This window comes from Salvia hispanica, chromosome 4 (assembly GCF_023119035.1).
Source record: "Salvia hispanica cultivar TCC Black 2014 chromosome 4, UniMelb_Shisp_WGS_1.0, whole genome shotgun sequence".
Classification (NCBI taxonomy): Eukaryota; Viridiplantae; Streptophyta; class Magnoliopsida; order Lamiales; family Lamiaceae; genus Salvia; species Salvia hispanica.
Window position 1 is genome coordinate 8,298,317 of NC_062968.1, and position 16,854 is coordinate 8,315,170.

General features: G+C 38.5%; 2 protein-coding genes across 2 annotated transcripts; one reads left to right on the forward strand and one right to left on the reverse strand.

Annotated features, from left to right (window-relative positions):
* Positions 1–6,419: 6,419 nt before the first annotated feature.
* LOC125224349 (AP-1 complex subunit mu-2) lies at positions 6,420–11,850 on the reverse strand. The gene is made up of 11 exons (XM_048127734.1): positions 11,490–11,850; positions 10,549–10,695; positions 10,385–10,447; positions 10,121–10,297; positions 9,940–10,043; positions 9,174–9,281; positions 8,932–9,028; positions 8,552–8,649; positions 8,304–8,445; positions 8,043–8,165; positions 6,420–6,855 (listed from the first exon to the last, which is right to left on the reverse strand). The coding sequence occupies exons 1-11, from the start codon at positions 11,616–11,618 to the stop codon at positions 6,757–6,759; spliced, it is 1,287 nt and encodes a 428-aa protein (XP_047983691.1). The 5' UTR covers positions 11,619–11,850; the 3' UTR covers positions 6,420–6,756.
* Positions 11,851–15,670: 3,820 nt separating this feature from the next.
* LOC125220297 (peroxidase 39-like) lies at positions 15,671–16,834 on the forward strand. The gene is made up of 2 exons (XM_048122457.1): positions 15,671–15,853; positions 16,082–16,834. Exons 1-2 carry the CDS (start codon positions 15,671–15,673, stop codon positions 16,832–16,834), a joined length of 936 nt encoding a protein of 311 aa, XP_047978414.1.
* The last annotated feature ends 20 nt before the right edge of the window (positions 16,835–16,854 follow it).

Sequence of the window (16,854 nt, forward strand, 5' to 3'; positions counted from 1 at the left end):
TGGACCAGTGGGCCTCCTGCGCCCACGACATGAGCGGATCGGTGACGGAGGGCAGCAGATCGACCCTCTCGGAGTTGAGCTTGACGTCGGTGTAGAAGCGCTGGCTTTAAAAACCCTAGAGTTAAAATTAATTAGGAGATTAATTAGTGAATTAAAAATTAGAATTAAGAGTTTGATTTGGTCAAAATCGGGTTGACCATTAGTTTTTAACGGACCAATTGACGGAGGACCAAAATGATCAAATTTTCATATGTGCAGGACCAAAAAATCCAAAAGATAAAGTTTAGGACCAAAAAGATAAAATAGCCATATGTTCAGGATCAATATTGACCTTTGTTGATGCCCTTGCCCAACAAATTAAATGACAAATACGAAATTAAATTTGGGATAAAAAAACATAGTTTGTAGTATTGATTCGAAAACCTTCGCTGTATTACAATTTCTGGAAAAAATAACAATGATTAAAACAACCATTGAACCCGGATTACAGCAACGACTTCGAGGATAATTGTGGGACTCTTGCCTTTGAACCCGGTCGTGTACATCTCTTTCCACGCGGTTGGGCAGTTCTTCCATTCCCGTGCAAATTCATCAGACCTTGATAGTCAACAGGGGCAGGCTTACGAAGATACGCATGCCCAAATATGTAACGCCGCGACAAAAATGCATCAGAAATTCGCGGGCAGTCGTTTCGCCGATGTGAAGGTACTCGTCGAACATGTCGGCCGCGCTTCCATAAGCCAAATGCCTAATTGCAGCGGTGCACTTCTGTACCGGCGAATGTCCGGACTTGCCACCGCATCGCATCTCATCTTGAAGTACTCGTACTTGGCCTCTAATGCCAACACAATATGCAGAAATAGGGGTCAGTGCATTCTAAAACACCGACAGAAAAAGGACTACCCCCACCGTGGCTCATCAGCAAAGTAGTTAGCAAACAACCGTTGGTGGGCAGCGGCGTGGTCTCGGGGGATCGTACATCAATGGTGGATCGACCGAGGGACAACCAACTGCATCTCTTCCTGCAAGCGCCGTTCCACCCACTGGTCTATCTCCGCAGACGTACGTGCCCAAAACTCGTCTTCAGTTGCTGCATTGGATCCTCATCACCAGTGTTGGGATTCATTTAATAATAGAGAGAATTGAGAGAGGAAGAAAAGATACTCGTTAAAATAAGTGTTGTGAATAAAATGAAGTGTAACGAGTTGTATATATAGAGTTGGAAGAATAAAAAAAAATCGGCTAGCCGATTTCGTCCATGTACGACCTCTACGGCACATTTTTTCCGTTCGTCGTGTTAGCCGCACGCAGTGGTGGATGAGCCCGCGGCCTAGTCGCTTGCCGGCGGGTAGGGCGTGGCTCATCCACCTCTGTGGATGCTGTAATAGAGAGGTAGAGAGAAAAAATAATTAAAGTATTGTTAATAAAGAATGAGTCTCACCCCAATAAGAGAGAAAGGAGTTTCTACAAGTAGAAAATGTATATTCTTGCAGGACGTACTAAAAAGGAAAGAGTACGAACATAGTTAATTTACAAAAGCGGGTTTTAACGGGGTAATTACACCTTACATACAAAATGTTTCACCAATGTTTCAATTGAGTACAAAATGTTTTAAGTTAACAATTATCATACAAAAAGTTTGATTAGTGTTTCAAATTAGTACATTCAGTCTAAAAATCATTAACATCGTTACTTTTTTTTATTTTTCATCCTTTCGACTCTAAAATTAGGTACAAATATTAGCTGAAAGTTAAATGTGAATTCTTCGTTTTGCAGTTTTTTTATATACTATTATTAATAAAATTGGATTCTATATACTACTCCCTTCGTCCCGGCTAAGATGACATATCTCTTAGCCGGCACAGGATTTTAAGAGTTATTGGCTAAAATATTTAATTGGAGAGAGAAAATGTGGGTGGAAGTATTAAAATAGAGAGAGAAAGAAAGATGAATATTTTAATAAGAGTGAAAAAAATTGGTTGAGTGTATTAATCGGAGAGAGAAGGTTTCCTAAAAAGGAAATATGTCATCTTAGTTGAGACAAACTAAAAAGGAAAACGTGTATCTTAAGCGTGACGGAGGGAGTATTATTTATAAATCTATCTAATATTACAATTCATACTATTGACAACGTATATACTACTATTATTTATAAATCTATCTAATAAAATTGGATTCGTGTAAGTAAAATAATAAAAGTTACGCATTTAATATAACTATAGAAGCAACCAATAATATAATTCAAAAGTCAAAATAATTAAATAAAATATAAAAACCACATGAGTTGGTTGCACAATACGTAAAAGTATTAAACAACTAAGCAAAATATAGAAGCATTCATTGCTAAACGCCTAAACCTAATTTAAAATATGCGTTTAAATAATAAATTGGATATTCGGGTAATACCCGATACCCATTCGGGTTATCCAATGCCCAATTTATCTCAGATTTCAATACCCAATCCCATAAAATTGGATATTGGGTATCCAAAACCCTGCGGGTATCGGGTCGGGTACGTGTAAATCCAATACCCGATATCCGTATTCCCACCCCTACTAAACATGTAGTTATAAAAGAAAATACTCCCTCCATTTATTCATAGTTGAGGCGGAACTTTTCGGCATGGAGTTTTAGAAATAAATGTTGTGTGTGTTAAATAAATAGATAAAAAAGTAAGAGAGAGGAAAATGTAGAGAGAATAAAGTATAAAGTGAATAAAGTAGAAAGAATAAAGTAAGAGAGAGGAAAAGGTAGAGAGAATAAAGTATAAAGTGAATAAAGTGAAAGAATAAAGTAAGAGAGAGTAAAGTAAGAGAGAGGAAAAAGTTACCATATAAGGAAACGACTCAACTATGAAGAAACTTCCCGAAATGGTAAAATGACTCAACTATGAAGAAACGGAGGGAGTACTTTAACATATTTGTCCCATATTGAAAATGAAACATAAAACAATCAAGGGTGTCTCTATAAAATGAAACAACCAAGAATGATTTTTCAGAACTCATAGGCCCAACAAGTAAATAAGGGCTATTATGAATATCTTGTATTTATTTAATTGTGAAAATTAATTTTTAAATTTTAAATATAAAATTATTTTTTATATATAATAAATATAATTTTTAAAAATTTTATTTGAACCGCTAGTTAAATCATTGAACTGGCGATTCCGGTTTCGCATTTCATTGAACTTAATCGGACCATGTGAACTGCCGAACTAAAAGCACATGATAAATGACAAACTAAAAAAAAATTAATAATTTAGGTTGATTATCAATTTTAAAAATTAAAGAATATATTATTTGGTAGAGAAAAATAGATTTTTTTCTTTTTGCAAAACTATAGTAAATGTGGTATTGTTTTATAGATGATGAAAAATTATGAAATATGATATAATTTTTATAATTTATTAATATAACCTATATATATAATAATTAAATTCTAAATAAAATCTTGATTAACCAATGAGATAATGCCATTTTAGCATAATATCATTGTTTGACAAAAGAAATATGGAAAGAGACCTATGGTCTCATATTGCCAAACCACTTGACTGCTGTCTTAGACTATGTTTATCGGTCTCATGGGATGACCTGCTCCCTCATTTCCATTTTAAAAAAGAAAAATTAAAGGAAGTGGTCCTTCTCTCTCCAAGACAGAAAAATTAAGGAAGTGGTCCTTCTCTCTCTAAGAGCATCTCCAATAGCGGCTAGCCCACCGGCTAGCCGATTCGTGTCGCTAGCCGGTCGCCTAGCCGAACCAATGGAACCGGCCAGTGCAATTTCGGCGAGAGAATAGGCGAGCGCACGCCGATTTACGAGCGCTCGCCGATGCGCTGGCCGCCATTGTGGCGTGCCGATCGGCGAGCGATCGGCCAACGCTATTTTTTATATATTTTTTTTTATTTTTGAAAACCTATATATACGCGATTTTAGTTTCATTTTCATTTGCACCACTTGTTTTAACGAGTTTTCTCTCTCTCTACATTTCTGTACAAGAGCAACATCGAGCGATGAGTAACGCGGGTGGTAGCAGTGTGGTAGTGGTGGTAGTGGTGGGGATGCTGAGGAGTACGAACGGTGGATAAACGAGGCTATGGAGGCCTACATGAACCGCGAGATAGAGCGGTACATGCTAAGGGTCGAACAAACAGGCGGTACCTCGCCCTCCACCCGTTGTCCACTTGATTGATCGGGATCACGTAGCTGCACATCAGCGGCTATATGACGACTACTTCGCTCCGGACCCGCGGTTTCCCACAAACATGTTCAGGCGGCGTTTTAGAATGCGCAAGGAGTTGTTTATGCGTATGGTTGACGCTTTGGAGCGTCGATATCTGATTGATCGGGATCACGTAGCTGCACATCAGCGGCTATATGACGACTACTTCGCTCCGGACCCGCGGTTTCCCGCAAACATGTTCAGGCGGCGTTTTAGAATGCGCAAGGAGTTGTTTATGCGTATGGTTGACGCTTTGGAGCGTCGATATCTGTATTTCCGCTTCGGGCACGATGCGGCTGGCAGACCCGGCCACACCCCTATTCAAAAGTGCACGGCGGCAATCAGGCATTTGGCCTACGGAGGTGCAAGAAGACATGTGGGATGAGTACCTCCACATCGGTGAGTCGGCTTCGCCCTGGAATGTCTGATGTATTTCTGTCAGGGCGTGATTGAAATATTCCGTGATCGGTACCTTCGAAGCCCTACCCCCCAAGATTGTCGGGATTTGATGCAGATGCACGGGGAGCAGCATGGGTTCCCCGGGATGTTAGGCAGCATAGATTGTATGCATTGGGAGTGGAAGAACTGTCCGACTGCCTGGAAGGGGGCCTACACGACCGGCTACAAGGGAATGAATCCCACGATGATCCTCAAGGCCGTAGCTGATTACCGGCTATGGATCTGGCATGCGTATTTTGGGGTAGCCGGGTCGAATAACGACCTCAACGTCCTCAACTCGTCGCCCCTCTTCAACGAGCAGTGTCAGGGCATCGGTTCGGCCGTCTCATTTGTGGCCAACGGCAACCGACATGATATGGGCTACTACTTGGCGGATGGGATATACCCTAGGTGGCGCGTCTTTGTGAAGACGATCGGGCACGCAAATGATGACGGGGAAGACCTACTTTGCGGAACGGCAGGAGTCGGCGCGCAAGGACGTGGAGCGCGCATTTGGTGTGCTCCAGTCTCGATGGGCAGCAATCAAGGGTCCAACGCGTTTGTGGGATGTCGGCTGCATTGCTGATATAATGTACGCGCTGCATTATCTTGCACAACATGATCGTCGAAGACGAAGGCGTACAACCCCTGACTAATTGGGCCAATGACGATGAAGCCGGTCCAAGCCACGGAATGGGGCCCTAAGGTACGATGTGGGATACCTCACGATGAAGCCGGCCGCCTCCAGGCACATGCAGACATGCGCCAAGTGAATGCTCATATTCAACTCCAAAAGGATATAATTGAAGAGTTGTGGGCACGGAAGACTGCACGGCGATAAGTTTTTTTCTTTATTATGTAATTTTTTTAAAAAATGAATGTACTTTTTTTTAAATGAAATTAATGAATTTTCCCGTATATGTCTTGTAAATTTAATTCCGTAATTTATCGTAAATTTAATTCCGTAAATATAGTTGTTTTTGAATTATTTTTATTGCGGCTAGCCTGTGGCTGGCCTTAGGCTAGCCTATTTGATTAAAATGATGATGTGGCAGGTGGATTTTTAGTGCTGATGACGTGGCAGGGAGAGAGAGTGGCTAGCCTGTGGTTGGCCTAAAGCCATTGGAGATGCTCTAAGACCATGGTCTCTTCCACACCCACCACCAACCACTCGATCTCCTTTCATTTATCCAAGTGATTGTGCCACATGGCATAATCTCTTTGATTGATAATTTTTTAGTTTTAAAATTTATTTATCTTAAATATATTATATTAAATAATTATAAAAATTATATCAAAACTTATAATTTTTCATCCTCTATAAATAGAGACTACATTTGCTATAGTTTGCATTATTTTTTTTTCTCCTCCTATAGTCCTTATTCTTTCATATAATTTCATATTCCTTTAATTTCTTTTGTAGCTACCTATAGAGGAGGATTAGAGGAGGATTAGAATAATATGTATTTTTATGTAGTAATAATATAATTGATAATTGATATAGAAATAAACATATAATCATGTGGTTGGAATGTCATGGATAAACTATCAAAAATAGCAAGGTTGAGTCGGATGAATATTGATGATGTAAAAGATGATGTGGATGAGATATAAATTAGTTAAATATTGAAAAAGTGGATGGTTGGATTGGATGGTTATGATAAACATAGTCTTAGAGAAAGAGAGAGACTATAATTCAATTGTTCTTTTTCAAAAAAAAAAATTGTAATTACCCACATGGCAATAAACCTGGTTGCCGATAATGGTGGTCTAAAAGCAGCCCCGAAGGTTAACCATTTCCCAGAGATGTCAATGTACGAAGACCAACTGAGTACTACTAGTATTCAGTGCTTCTCCTATACAGAGAGTATTAGTGTATTTTCAATCCAAAACTAGCACTTTGATAGGGAAAAAATGTTGACCAAATGAACAATGTGACACTAACGAAATATTCCCATGATACAAACAGCAATAAGATGGAACAACTCCCAAATGATGAATGATTTTCTGTAGGCCACTTGTTGGAGACACATAGCTGTCCATATGAGTGAAGTTCAAAGCGTTGCAGGATAGGCATATATCCATGTGGAGAGGCAGCAATCAAATAAGTCTAAGCTCATATTCACCAGCCATCGTTATATACCTCACCCATGGGAGAGCTTGGTACCCACTCTTTTCGATGATTTTCAAGTAACGTACCTACAAACGAGGGTTCAAGGTATAGCTTATCAGCATATATGCTTATGGCAGTAATAAACACCAACACTTATGGCAGTAATAAACACCAACATACTGTAAAACCTAGTAAATCATTAAATGAAGTATTCAACTCCATGAGTTTCAAAAAGAGCAATGCCTATCAGGTATGCATTGATTCATCTGGTTTACTTGAAATGAAGCTTTTAACTTGTTCATTATGGAATTTTTACAATTAGCTTAAAGAGCTACAGTTGAACTTGGGAATGCTAGTACAAGGCCTCTAAGTGTGTTTTGGTTAGTGCAGGAGCAAAATACTCCCTCTGTCCCATTAGAAATGCAACGTTTTCCTTTTTGGGTTGTCCCACTAAAAATGAAACGTTTCCTAAAATGGAAACATCACTCTCTCTACTTTTCCCTCTCTCCTACTTTACTCTCTCTTCATCAACTCACAAAACAACACTGCATAAAATCCCGTGCCGGAAACCAAATGTTTCATATTTATCGGGACGGAGGGAGTATATGTTTATGTATATGAATCTTGTATGAAAAGGAAAATAAGATCCGGGTATGGTAGAAACAAAAAGAAAGCTAATTAATTGTAAATTTATAAAGACTAATATTGACGTGCTACAACTTCAAAAATACAAGATAAATTATAAGGTGCAAAAAATTGAACCAAACACTCAATTTTTTATAATCCTTTTATGAAGAGAACAATAGTTTTCAACTTTTGCAGAGGGTAATATGAGGATGCAGTGATTGTTGTTTATGTGGAATATTTAAAGATAAAATAACTCAAATTAAAATCACAACATCCTTCCAACTCTATGCTGCCACGTGGCATATATAAGCAACAAAACAACGTTATTAAGCAACAAACTTAGTGGATGACTTAGATGAGCGGATTGCATAAAAGACTATTTATGTTGCATTAATGCAATTTATTTGCATTATAGAATAAAATGCAAAATAAATTGCATTTAATGCAACATAATCTGTCTTTTATGCAATTCGAGGTAATTCTTATGTGTCATCCTTTGTTGCTTAATATCGTTATTATGTTGCTTATACCTGCCACATGGCAGCATGTGGTTGGAAGGATATTGTGACTCTAAGGGTGAAAGGACACTAGTGCTTCCCCTCAAGTTATAAACAAATATTTTTGCACGCAAGCCATTTCAGCTCACCTGTATTCCTGAAACAGTGAAATATGGTATTTCAAACTTCACTCTTATGGGAGCCTTCCTTTCTGGAGCTGCTTCCTCTGATGTGATACTGGGAAGCCTAAACTCTGCTCTCAACATGTATTCCTGAAGACACAGAAAACATAAACATCGACATCAACAACTAGAACAATGGCAAGCAAATTAAGTCCAAACACCATAGACCATCATCAGGAGCAGAAAAACAGAAGAAAATCTGAGTCGAACTCCAAATAAATATCCAACCTTGCCACCTGGAAAAGATTTTATTTTCCAAATTAGTGAATCGTTTTCTGGAGCATAAGTAGCAGATCCCATTGAAGTACGAACATTTGGATTAGTGGCATCAGGCGGAACCGGTAACTCAATTTCAACATTAGTTGCGGTGCTGAAATCAAAAATCACGTTAGTGATGAATTTGACATTCATAAAACAAGGCAAGATGGATAGGAAAGGAAATAACATTAATTTTACAACAGATGCAGGTACTATACCTACGCTCCTTGAACTGGCTCCTGGCTTTTACCATAAATTCTATACGGCTCCTAGAGTGCCTTTCTACCTGAGCCTCAACCCATATTAGAGGCTTTACCTGGAATAAAAAATAAGTTCTTTGAATCATTAATAAACATAAGATAGAGATAATATCACTGCATCAGAAAATTGTTACAATTTAGTCCAAAAATCCAGCAGACAAGAAATTGATTATTGCGCCATCCTTGAAAATTTCCAATATTCCGTTTTTTTTTGCTTATGATTAATAATTGCGTATGAAAATTCACACTCAAAGGGTATATTCTACTCTTAATTGGAGAAGCCACCAAGTAGCTATCTCAAAGGGGTATGGATCTCAGTCCCAATTTGAAAAACCAACCTGAGTGCTGAGCCTGTAAGTCATAAGATCAAACGACCCATCAGGAGGTATGAAGGATATGGTTCTGTCGTTCTCGAACCGAGCCAAGCGCACACACCTGAATAAACATCGAGAAGCCAGAACACGTAAGACCAATGAAGCAAAGTGAGTAACATGGGCAAACATGTGCATCATTTACAATTTGTTACCTAACAATCAAAAGAAATCATATAGAGGCAACATGACAAGGTTAAATAACATACTGATGAAACTTGATGTCATCAAGATCAATGGCTTTTCCCTTGGTAGCTCGCCCTTGAGCCTCAAGAAAAACTCTGTCATTTAGTCCAAGCTTACACTCGGGCATACCACTGCAATTGATACAGTTTTACAACTGGTTATCAACTTATATTAATTTGATAGCAATGAAAATCCACGTAAAGGGCATCAACTGGTAATATAAATTAGCATAAACAAAGGTGGAGTAACAAATTAAAAACAATTATAAAGTGACTTATGTGTTTGAACACACTGACAGAATAGTTATCGGTATATGAAAAGTATACATTCCTTGAAACTTAATTATTTCAAGTATACAAATTGAAGATGCTAAATTAGGCTTTGAAAATGTTATACTCACTCTATCCCTGAAAAATATGAACATTTGGTTCGGCACGGGTATTAATGTATAATTGGTAAAGTAAGAGAGAGAGAGAGAGAGAAAGGGTAGTGTAAGTAGTGTTGGTGGAGAGTGGTTTACACATCATTAGTAGTGCAGTGTAATGGTATAAGTTGTAAATAAAATGAGGGCAATGTGTTGTTTACATAATCCAAAATTAGAAAGGTCATACTTGTCAGGGACGGACTAATAAGGAAATAGTTCATACTTTTCGGGGTCAGATGGAGTATGAGGTTTTCTTGATCATAATGCATGTTATTCTAGTCCATGAAAGGCAACAGCTAATATCATATCGTTCTGCATGAAATAAGAGCAGGGAATACATAAATATCATAAGAGCGAGAACTAACCTCAAATATGTTCGCATCTTTAGTGCCCCAACGACATCTGACCGAATTATTTGCCCATTACTATTGACTAGTATATTGACACTCTCCACAACATCGAGAAAGACCTGCACAACAAACAAAAGCCTATATAATCTGGATTTCAAAAGATTACAGGTTATTCGAGGAAAAGTGGAAAACTCACTTCATTCTTTTTGTAGCGTATCCCTTCGCTGCGCCATGACACTGCATTTGTGACGGCCATCGGAGGCCTCTGTGCCACTTCCATCCTGTAAGCATCAGTCTTTATGAACTCGCTCAGAATTTTGGCTTCAGTGTATTGCGGGTAGCCAAAATCCATAATTTCATCCAGTAGCTCATACTAGAAATATCAGATAAAAGTTGTTGAATTCTTCCGTCGAGATTGTGGTATATATTTTAAAAGGAAAGAACAATGAACTTTTCATACCACTACAACAAAATTATCTCTAAGTGATTCCTCTTCTAATTCTTCAAAGTAGTGCTTGAAGACCTGTTAAGGCAAATATAATTGTTGAAGTTAACAGATACAATGACTGGGTTATAGACCATATATCAATAAAGAATGGGACTTTGATTACCAATAACGCTTACATCAACTACTCTGTGTAGGAATAAAAGAAGGCTAGCAGCATTGCAGTTCTGCCGAGATGCAGTCATGAGATATACATTGTTGTGTTGTATAAACATGTATGTCACACCATTATCGTAAACAACAGGATCCTGAGTCTCTGGATCACCCTATAACATTAAAAATTAAGAAACATATTAACCACCTAGTTCACTTTATGTACAAATCCTCAGTCATTAACTGCTAACTCGTACAAACAAATTAAGTAAACAAATAAATTAAAGATAGTCAAAAATAAAACAGAAAAACATTTGCAATATTACCAATTAATCAACGTCTCGCATAAATCCACTAGCCATGAAGCAATTGTACAGAAAAATGGCACCTAATGATAAAAAATAAAAAGCACCCCCATTTTACAACCAAAGTAACAGAAGAAGGCCCTTCATAACAATTACAGACAGTTCGACCCCTTGGACTAAAGTCTGCGCCATCAACTAGGAACCTCCAATTCCAATCACATCTAAGTTACTACAAGACGAAGCAATATCAGAAATGAAATCTGAACTGATTATCCTCTTCATAATCATTATTTTCCAATCCAATTAGTTTGCCTCTCTGAAAAGCAAAATCAGAAAACACAGAAGATTCTGTTACATCAAACAACTGCCAACCAAAGCCAATTAAACCCAAGGTCCACGTTCTCATCATCAAATCCGCATATAGCTAAATTCACTAAGTCACCCAATCACACACCAAAACCTATCCAGCCTCACCAGAACAGAACATTAATATCATCAAATGAAATCAATTATAAGCACGAAACATCAGATCAAGCTCACGATTGGCCAAATTGAACCTGATTCATCTCACTACAGCTTCAACCACGAAGCGAATAGACCATTTCAAACATTTTAAGTGACAAGCACAACCAATCCAATCACGAATCACATAGAAATCTCACCTCTTTCTCCATGAGCTTAGCGAAGAAGCGTTCGGCCTGGGAGGCGGAGACGTCGCCGCGGTAGTCCCGCCAGACCAGAACCCTACCCTTAATGTCCAGTAGGAACAGCGCCGATGCTGCTCCCGCCATTTCTGCGGTGAATCAGTCGATTTCTGGGGATTCCACTCAATTTCCTCCGGTCCAATTACATAAAAAGAGTCGCAGATCACGAGCTGCTGGAATCAATGGCGGCGAGATCCGGTGCTGATCCCGTAACTAGGTGGAAATTGAGGGGTGAAATGGCCGTGTCATTGCTGTCGGAGTGTGTGTGAGAGAGATTTGGGAGAATATTAAGTTCGATCTTCTTCTGCTTTTCCATTAAAATTCAGCTAAAAAATGAGAAGGTAGTAAAATATTTCCAATTGCAAATCAGATTCAACTGCAGTTGATGGCCCAATTAATATGGGCTTTGCCCATCTACATTCTGTATTATTAGAAGGCCCACGTAGCAATTGATATAGATCTTTCACTACCATAAATGCAAAAAATATAAACTTTAGATTCGGCATGAGTTTTAATGCAAAAATAGTAAAATAAGAGTGATGTAGAGAAAAAAAAATAATTAAAATATTGTTAATGGAGAATATGTCCCACCTCATTAGAGTGAAAAAAAAATTCAAATTAAAAAGTGCATATTCTTATGCAACGGACTAAAAGAGAAAGTGTATATTCTGTGGGACGTAGGAAAAACCTTTTTAAAGTCTCAATTAGATTCAGTTTTTGGAAAATGATATGAATACTTTCAGATAAGTTCATTGAGTAAATAGAATGTATGTTTATTAGGAGTATCATCTATGTCCATAAAAAAATAATTTTAGTAGTAGTATCATATATGTCAAAAAAAATCGAATCTATTTTTTCTTCTTTCTTTCTCACACTCTACTCACATTTTCTCCTTCTATTTTACTTTACTTATTTCTCATTTAAGTCTACGTCAACCACCTATGAGACATTCAGTAGATTTGCAATAAAACTTAATGAAGTGAAACAGTGACGGATCCAAGATACTCAAATTGTGGTCTAACAAATAAAGAGTAAATACCAAATTGAATATTTAAATAATATTTTTGTTATACATCAACCTAAAAATCGGCAAAATGGACCGTTTGAAGACATAGAATATGGACATCCATATTTTCTTATCAAACTGTCGAAAAGGATCTCCCATCCAAGAAAGAAAGTACGTTCTCGGTTCCTTAGGTAGGCAGGAGATGCTAGTGGACTTGCAACAAAAGAAAAGATGCGTGCTTAATGGTATCCACTTCATCCTCGCATAAAGCACATCGATCATCCATTAGCTCTAAATCCGAAAAATCTTTCCCTGGTATTGAGTCTTCCTCGAAGGATGAATCACAAATGAAGTTGTGCCCTTGCAAGGGTGAGGATCCTTCAAGCAAGTCACCCCAGCTCACTCGAATGATTCACCCTCTCCATAAGCTTGGTAACCTGCAAAACAAAGTTAGAGACCGAGAAGGAATTTGACTTGTCGTTGGACCACACTCTCACATCTCTCGTGTTTACCTTCAAGCTCATGTGATTCACATCTGCAAGGAGGTTTCCAAGCGATTCATCTTCCCAAGCAAAGAGATTCCTTCTACAATGAAGGGCCCATCCCCACTCTCCATTGTTTCATTCCCTTCCTTAATTTGATCTTCTTTTGTGTTGAAAGTATTAATAATCTAGGAAATAAATCCTTCAGACATTCCTCGCCGATCCACTCACCAAACCAAAATTTTGTTTGGACCACATTTCCCACTTTCAGTAGAATATCTTTTCTTGCTACTTTTTGTACTCTTATATGAAGCACTCGAAGTTTATGATCTGACCCCATATACTTCTTTGGTTCCTGTCTCATCATTTGGGGACTTCCAGAATTAGTGATAAAATGAATGGATTTGACAATTTCCTTCCAAAGTGGTTTCTGTTCATTTGCAAATCTCTACCACCACTAAGAGCAAAGAAACAGTGTTGATGAATATGCCTCCATCCCTAGCCCTCCTTTATCCAGAGATCTTTGAATATTCTAGTTTGCCTTCATCTTCAACCGTGGGATGCAAGTTTTTTTTTAATGAATACTAGTATCATGCTTATGCTATGCGCATATTAATATATTTTTAAAATATTAATTTTTAATTTAAAATTAATTAATAAAATTAGAATTAATATTAGCAATGAACAATATGGGTAACAATTTTAGTTATATGAGAATAAAAAATCTATACAAATCAACATTGAAGCATAATAAATTTGAAACAAATCACATAATATAATGTTTAAACGTTAAATCAAGGAATAGAAAGATAAAAATCTATCACAATAAAGAATTAAACATAATAGATAATTACTCATCATTTTTAAAACTTCTTTATAAGCTACATTAACTTTAAAATTAAAATCAATCTCTTCATTATAAACTAAATCCTTCAATTCTTCAAAATTCGTCACTCATCTTTAAAGACGTCCGCCTTACCTAAAACTACAAAACTTACTAAGTGAACAAAACCATCAATTAGAAGGGGAAAAACAAAAAGAAACTAAGACACTTGTATTGTTATCTTGCACTTTCACTTCGGACTGCAAACAATTAAAATCACTTTATCCAACAGCTGAGCTAGATAGAATATAAATTGACCACAAATGCACAAATCCGAGTTTCAGATCCGGAAAAATTTAGTACAAACATACCAGCATGAATCGCAACGCTGCCATCCAAATTTAAAAATAAGCGTATATATGCTTAGGAGAATCGTCAATTTGGACGTTTTTGCCGTCACAGCATGGATCCTTCACAGGAAGGACCCCATTCGCAGCACCTGTCTCAACCGGTGCTGCAGCAGCGGCGGCCACGGCTGCGTCAACAGCCGTAGCCGCTGGGGTGGGAGCCGGCGCGCCATGGTTGTTTGACCAAGATGCCGCCGCGACGATTTGAGCGACGCCAATATTGTTGCAATTTCTCAGTGTTATTAAATGACATAGTAAAAGTATCGTAACCTCTCATTCCTTACTCCCACGTATCTCAGTATTATTAAATGACATAGTAAAAATATTGTAACCTCCCACTCCTTAATCCCACGTAAAACCAACTCACTCACTCCATTAATCACTTGTTTAATAGCCTTTAAATTATAGTATATATTTAATTTAACATAATTTTTTAAATTAAATGGCAATCTTGTAAATTTCTTCAAAACTCCCCTTTTATATACAGTATAGATAGATGTGTATCAATTGTGCACTAAACTCACTACTATAGAATCCTAATTTGTCCTATTATTAAAATTCTGAACTTTCTACAATTGCTCTACATACTTTAATTCAGTTTCGTATTTATTATCATACACAATATTAGTGTGTTACTTATTTATGAATGCACTAGACTTATTATTTAGTAAGTAGTACAAGACTAAATTATTATTACATACATTTTATTCATATTATTTCTTATGCCAAGTAGATATTGCTTCTTTTTTTGGAAAAATTAGATAAATATAAAAATAAATTAATGCTTCGTTTAAGGATGTTATACCAGTAAACAAGAATGTTGAAGATCGTAGGCAGCTAAATTCACTCCAAAATGGCAAAATCCAACAAAATCAATTACTCTCAGTTGAAGCTAGTGTGGCCAACTAAATCACATAGTATATAAAGAAGGCGTTACATTTGTAAATAACTGGAAAAAATCTGAAGCATTTTGAGGTTCCATCCGTTTCCAAAGCCTGAAATCCCTCTCAGCCTCATGACCTACTTATATATACTCATGAACCAAGCAGAACACACTTATGCCTCACAAATTCACCATTTATATGACCCAAAAAAGTTATAGGGAAAAGAGTTAATTTGACAAAATGATGGCATCCAGAATAGGAATCCTCAGACTAGCATTCCTTTCCTATGCAATGCTGGCATCCGGATATTTCCTTGATTTCACCAGGATATTCTTGCCGGCCCGCGGCTTTAGACATCTTCCTGTGGAGCATCGAGTTTACGAAGTTCCAGAGGAGCATCATAATGGAGACGGTTTTGTTGATTTATTGAACCCTTTTACCAGCGAGCAGCAGGCCGATCATGTGATCCCTGTGCAAGATCCCAACTTCGAACCTGTGCAAGTACCCTAGCCCAAACCTGTGCAAGACACCGAGAATATGCCCGTGCGAGGAGGGCTGCGAGATATGTTTTACGAGCAGAGTTGTCCTGAGGCTGAGAAGATTGTGAATCAGACCATTCACAAACATTTTCAAATTGATCCAACCTATGCTGCTGCTTTTGTTCGCCTCTTTTTCCATGACTGCTACGTCACCGGTGAGACCTTCTATTTCAGTCGTTTTGTATTTACATGCTAAAATTTCTTTAAAAAATAAATTTCGATATAACCATAATGATAGTGGAGATATTAGCTAGTAAATTAATTTCAAAATTATCTAGTTAGCTTTCAAAAATTCGGCAGAATTGCTCCCTAACTACTTCGAAATCATTTCGCAAAGTTTTTCTAAATAGGAGTATATTATAGTATCATGCTATACTCTCGTGTGTTACTAACTAACGATTGCATGCAGGGGTGCGACGCTTCACTTCTCCTCGACAGGACACCGACGGGCGAGGAGGTGGAGAAAAAGGCACGGCACAACGGGCCGCTTGTGCGGGGCTATGAAGTCATTGATGATATAAAGACCCAGCTCGAGAAGGCGTGCCCAGGGGTGGTCTCCTGCGCAGACTTACTCGCATTCGCCACCCGCGATTCCCTTGTCTACTCGGGCGTGCCCACCTACGCCGTTGAGGCTGGGCGACGCGACGCGCGTGCCTCCCTGGCTGCGAACGTCGAGGGCAACCTCCCACTCCCGGACGCCACAGCCGAGGACAACATCCGCCTCTTCCAGAGGAAGGGGATGACGCTGGAGGAGCTGATTGTCCTTATGGGCGCGCACTCCATCGGCAGCGCCCACTGCAGCGTCGTCGCAGGGAGGTTCCACAACAAGCAGAAGGCGAAGGACATCGACAGAGGGTACTGGCTCAAGATGCAGACAATGACAGTCTGCCAGAGCGAGGACCAGGATGTGCCATTCGATCCCTACTCTCACCACAAGATGGACTCGCGCTTCTACAAGGAGCTGCTAACCAACAAGGCGTTGATCGAGTCGGATCACAATCTGGCGAAGGATCCACGGGGGAACGCTGTGATGAAGAAGTTTGTAAACGATCAGGCTGTGTGGATTGCGAAGTTCACCAATGCGATGAAGAGGCTTGGGGAGACGGAGGTGCTCGTGGGAGATCAAGGAGAGGTCAGGAAGCAGTGCAGGGCAGTAAACTAGGATATTGGATTGGTTTTGCA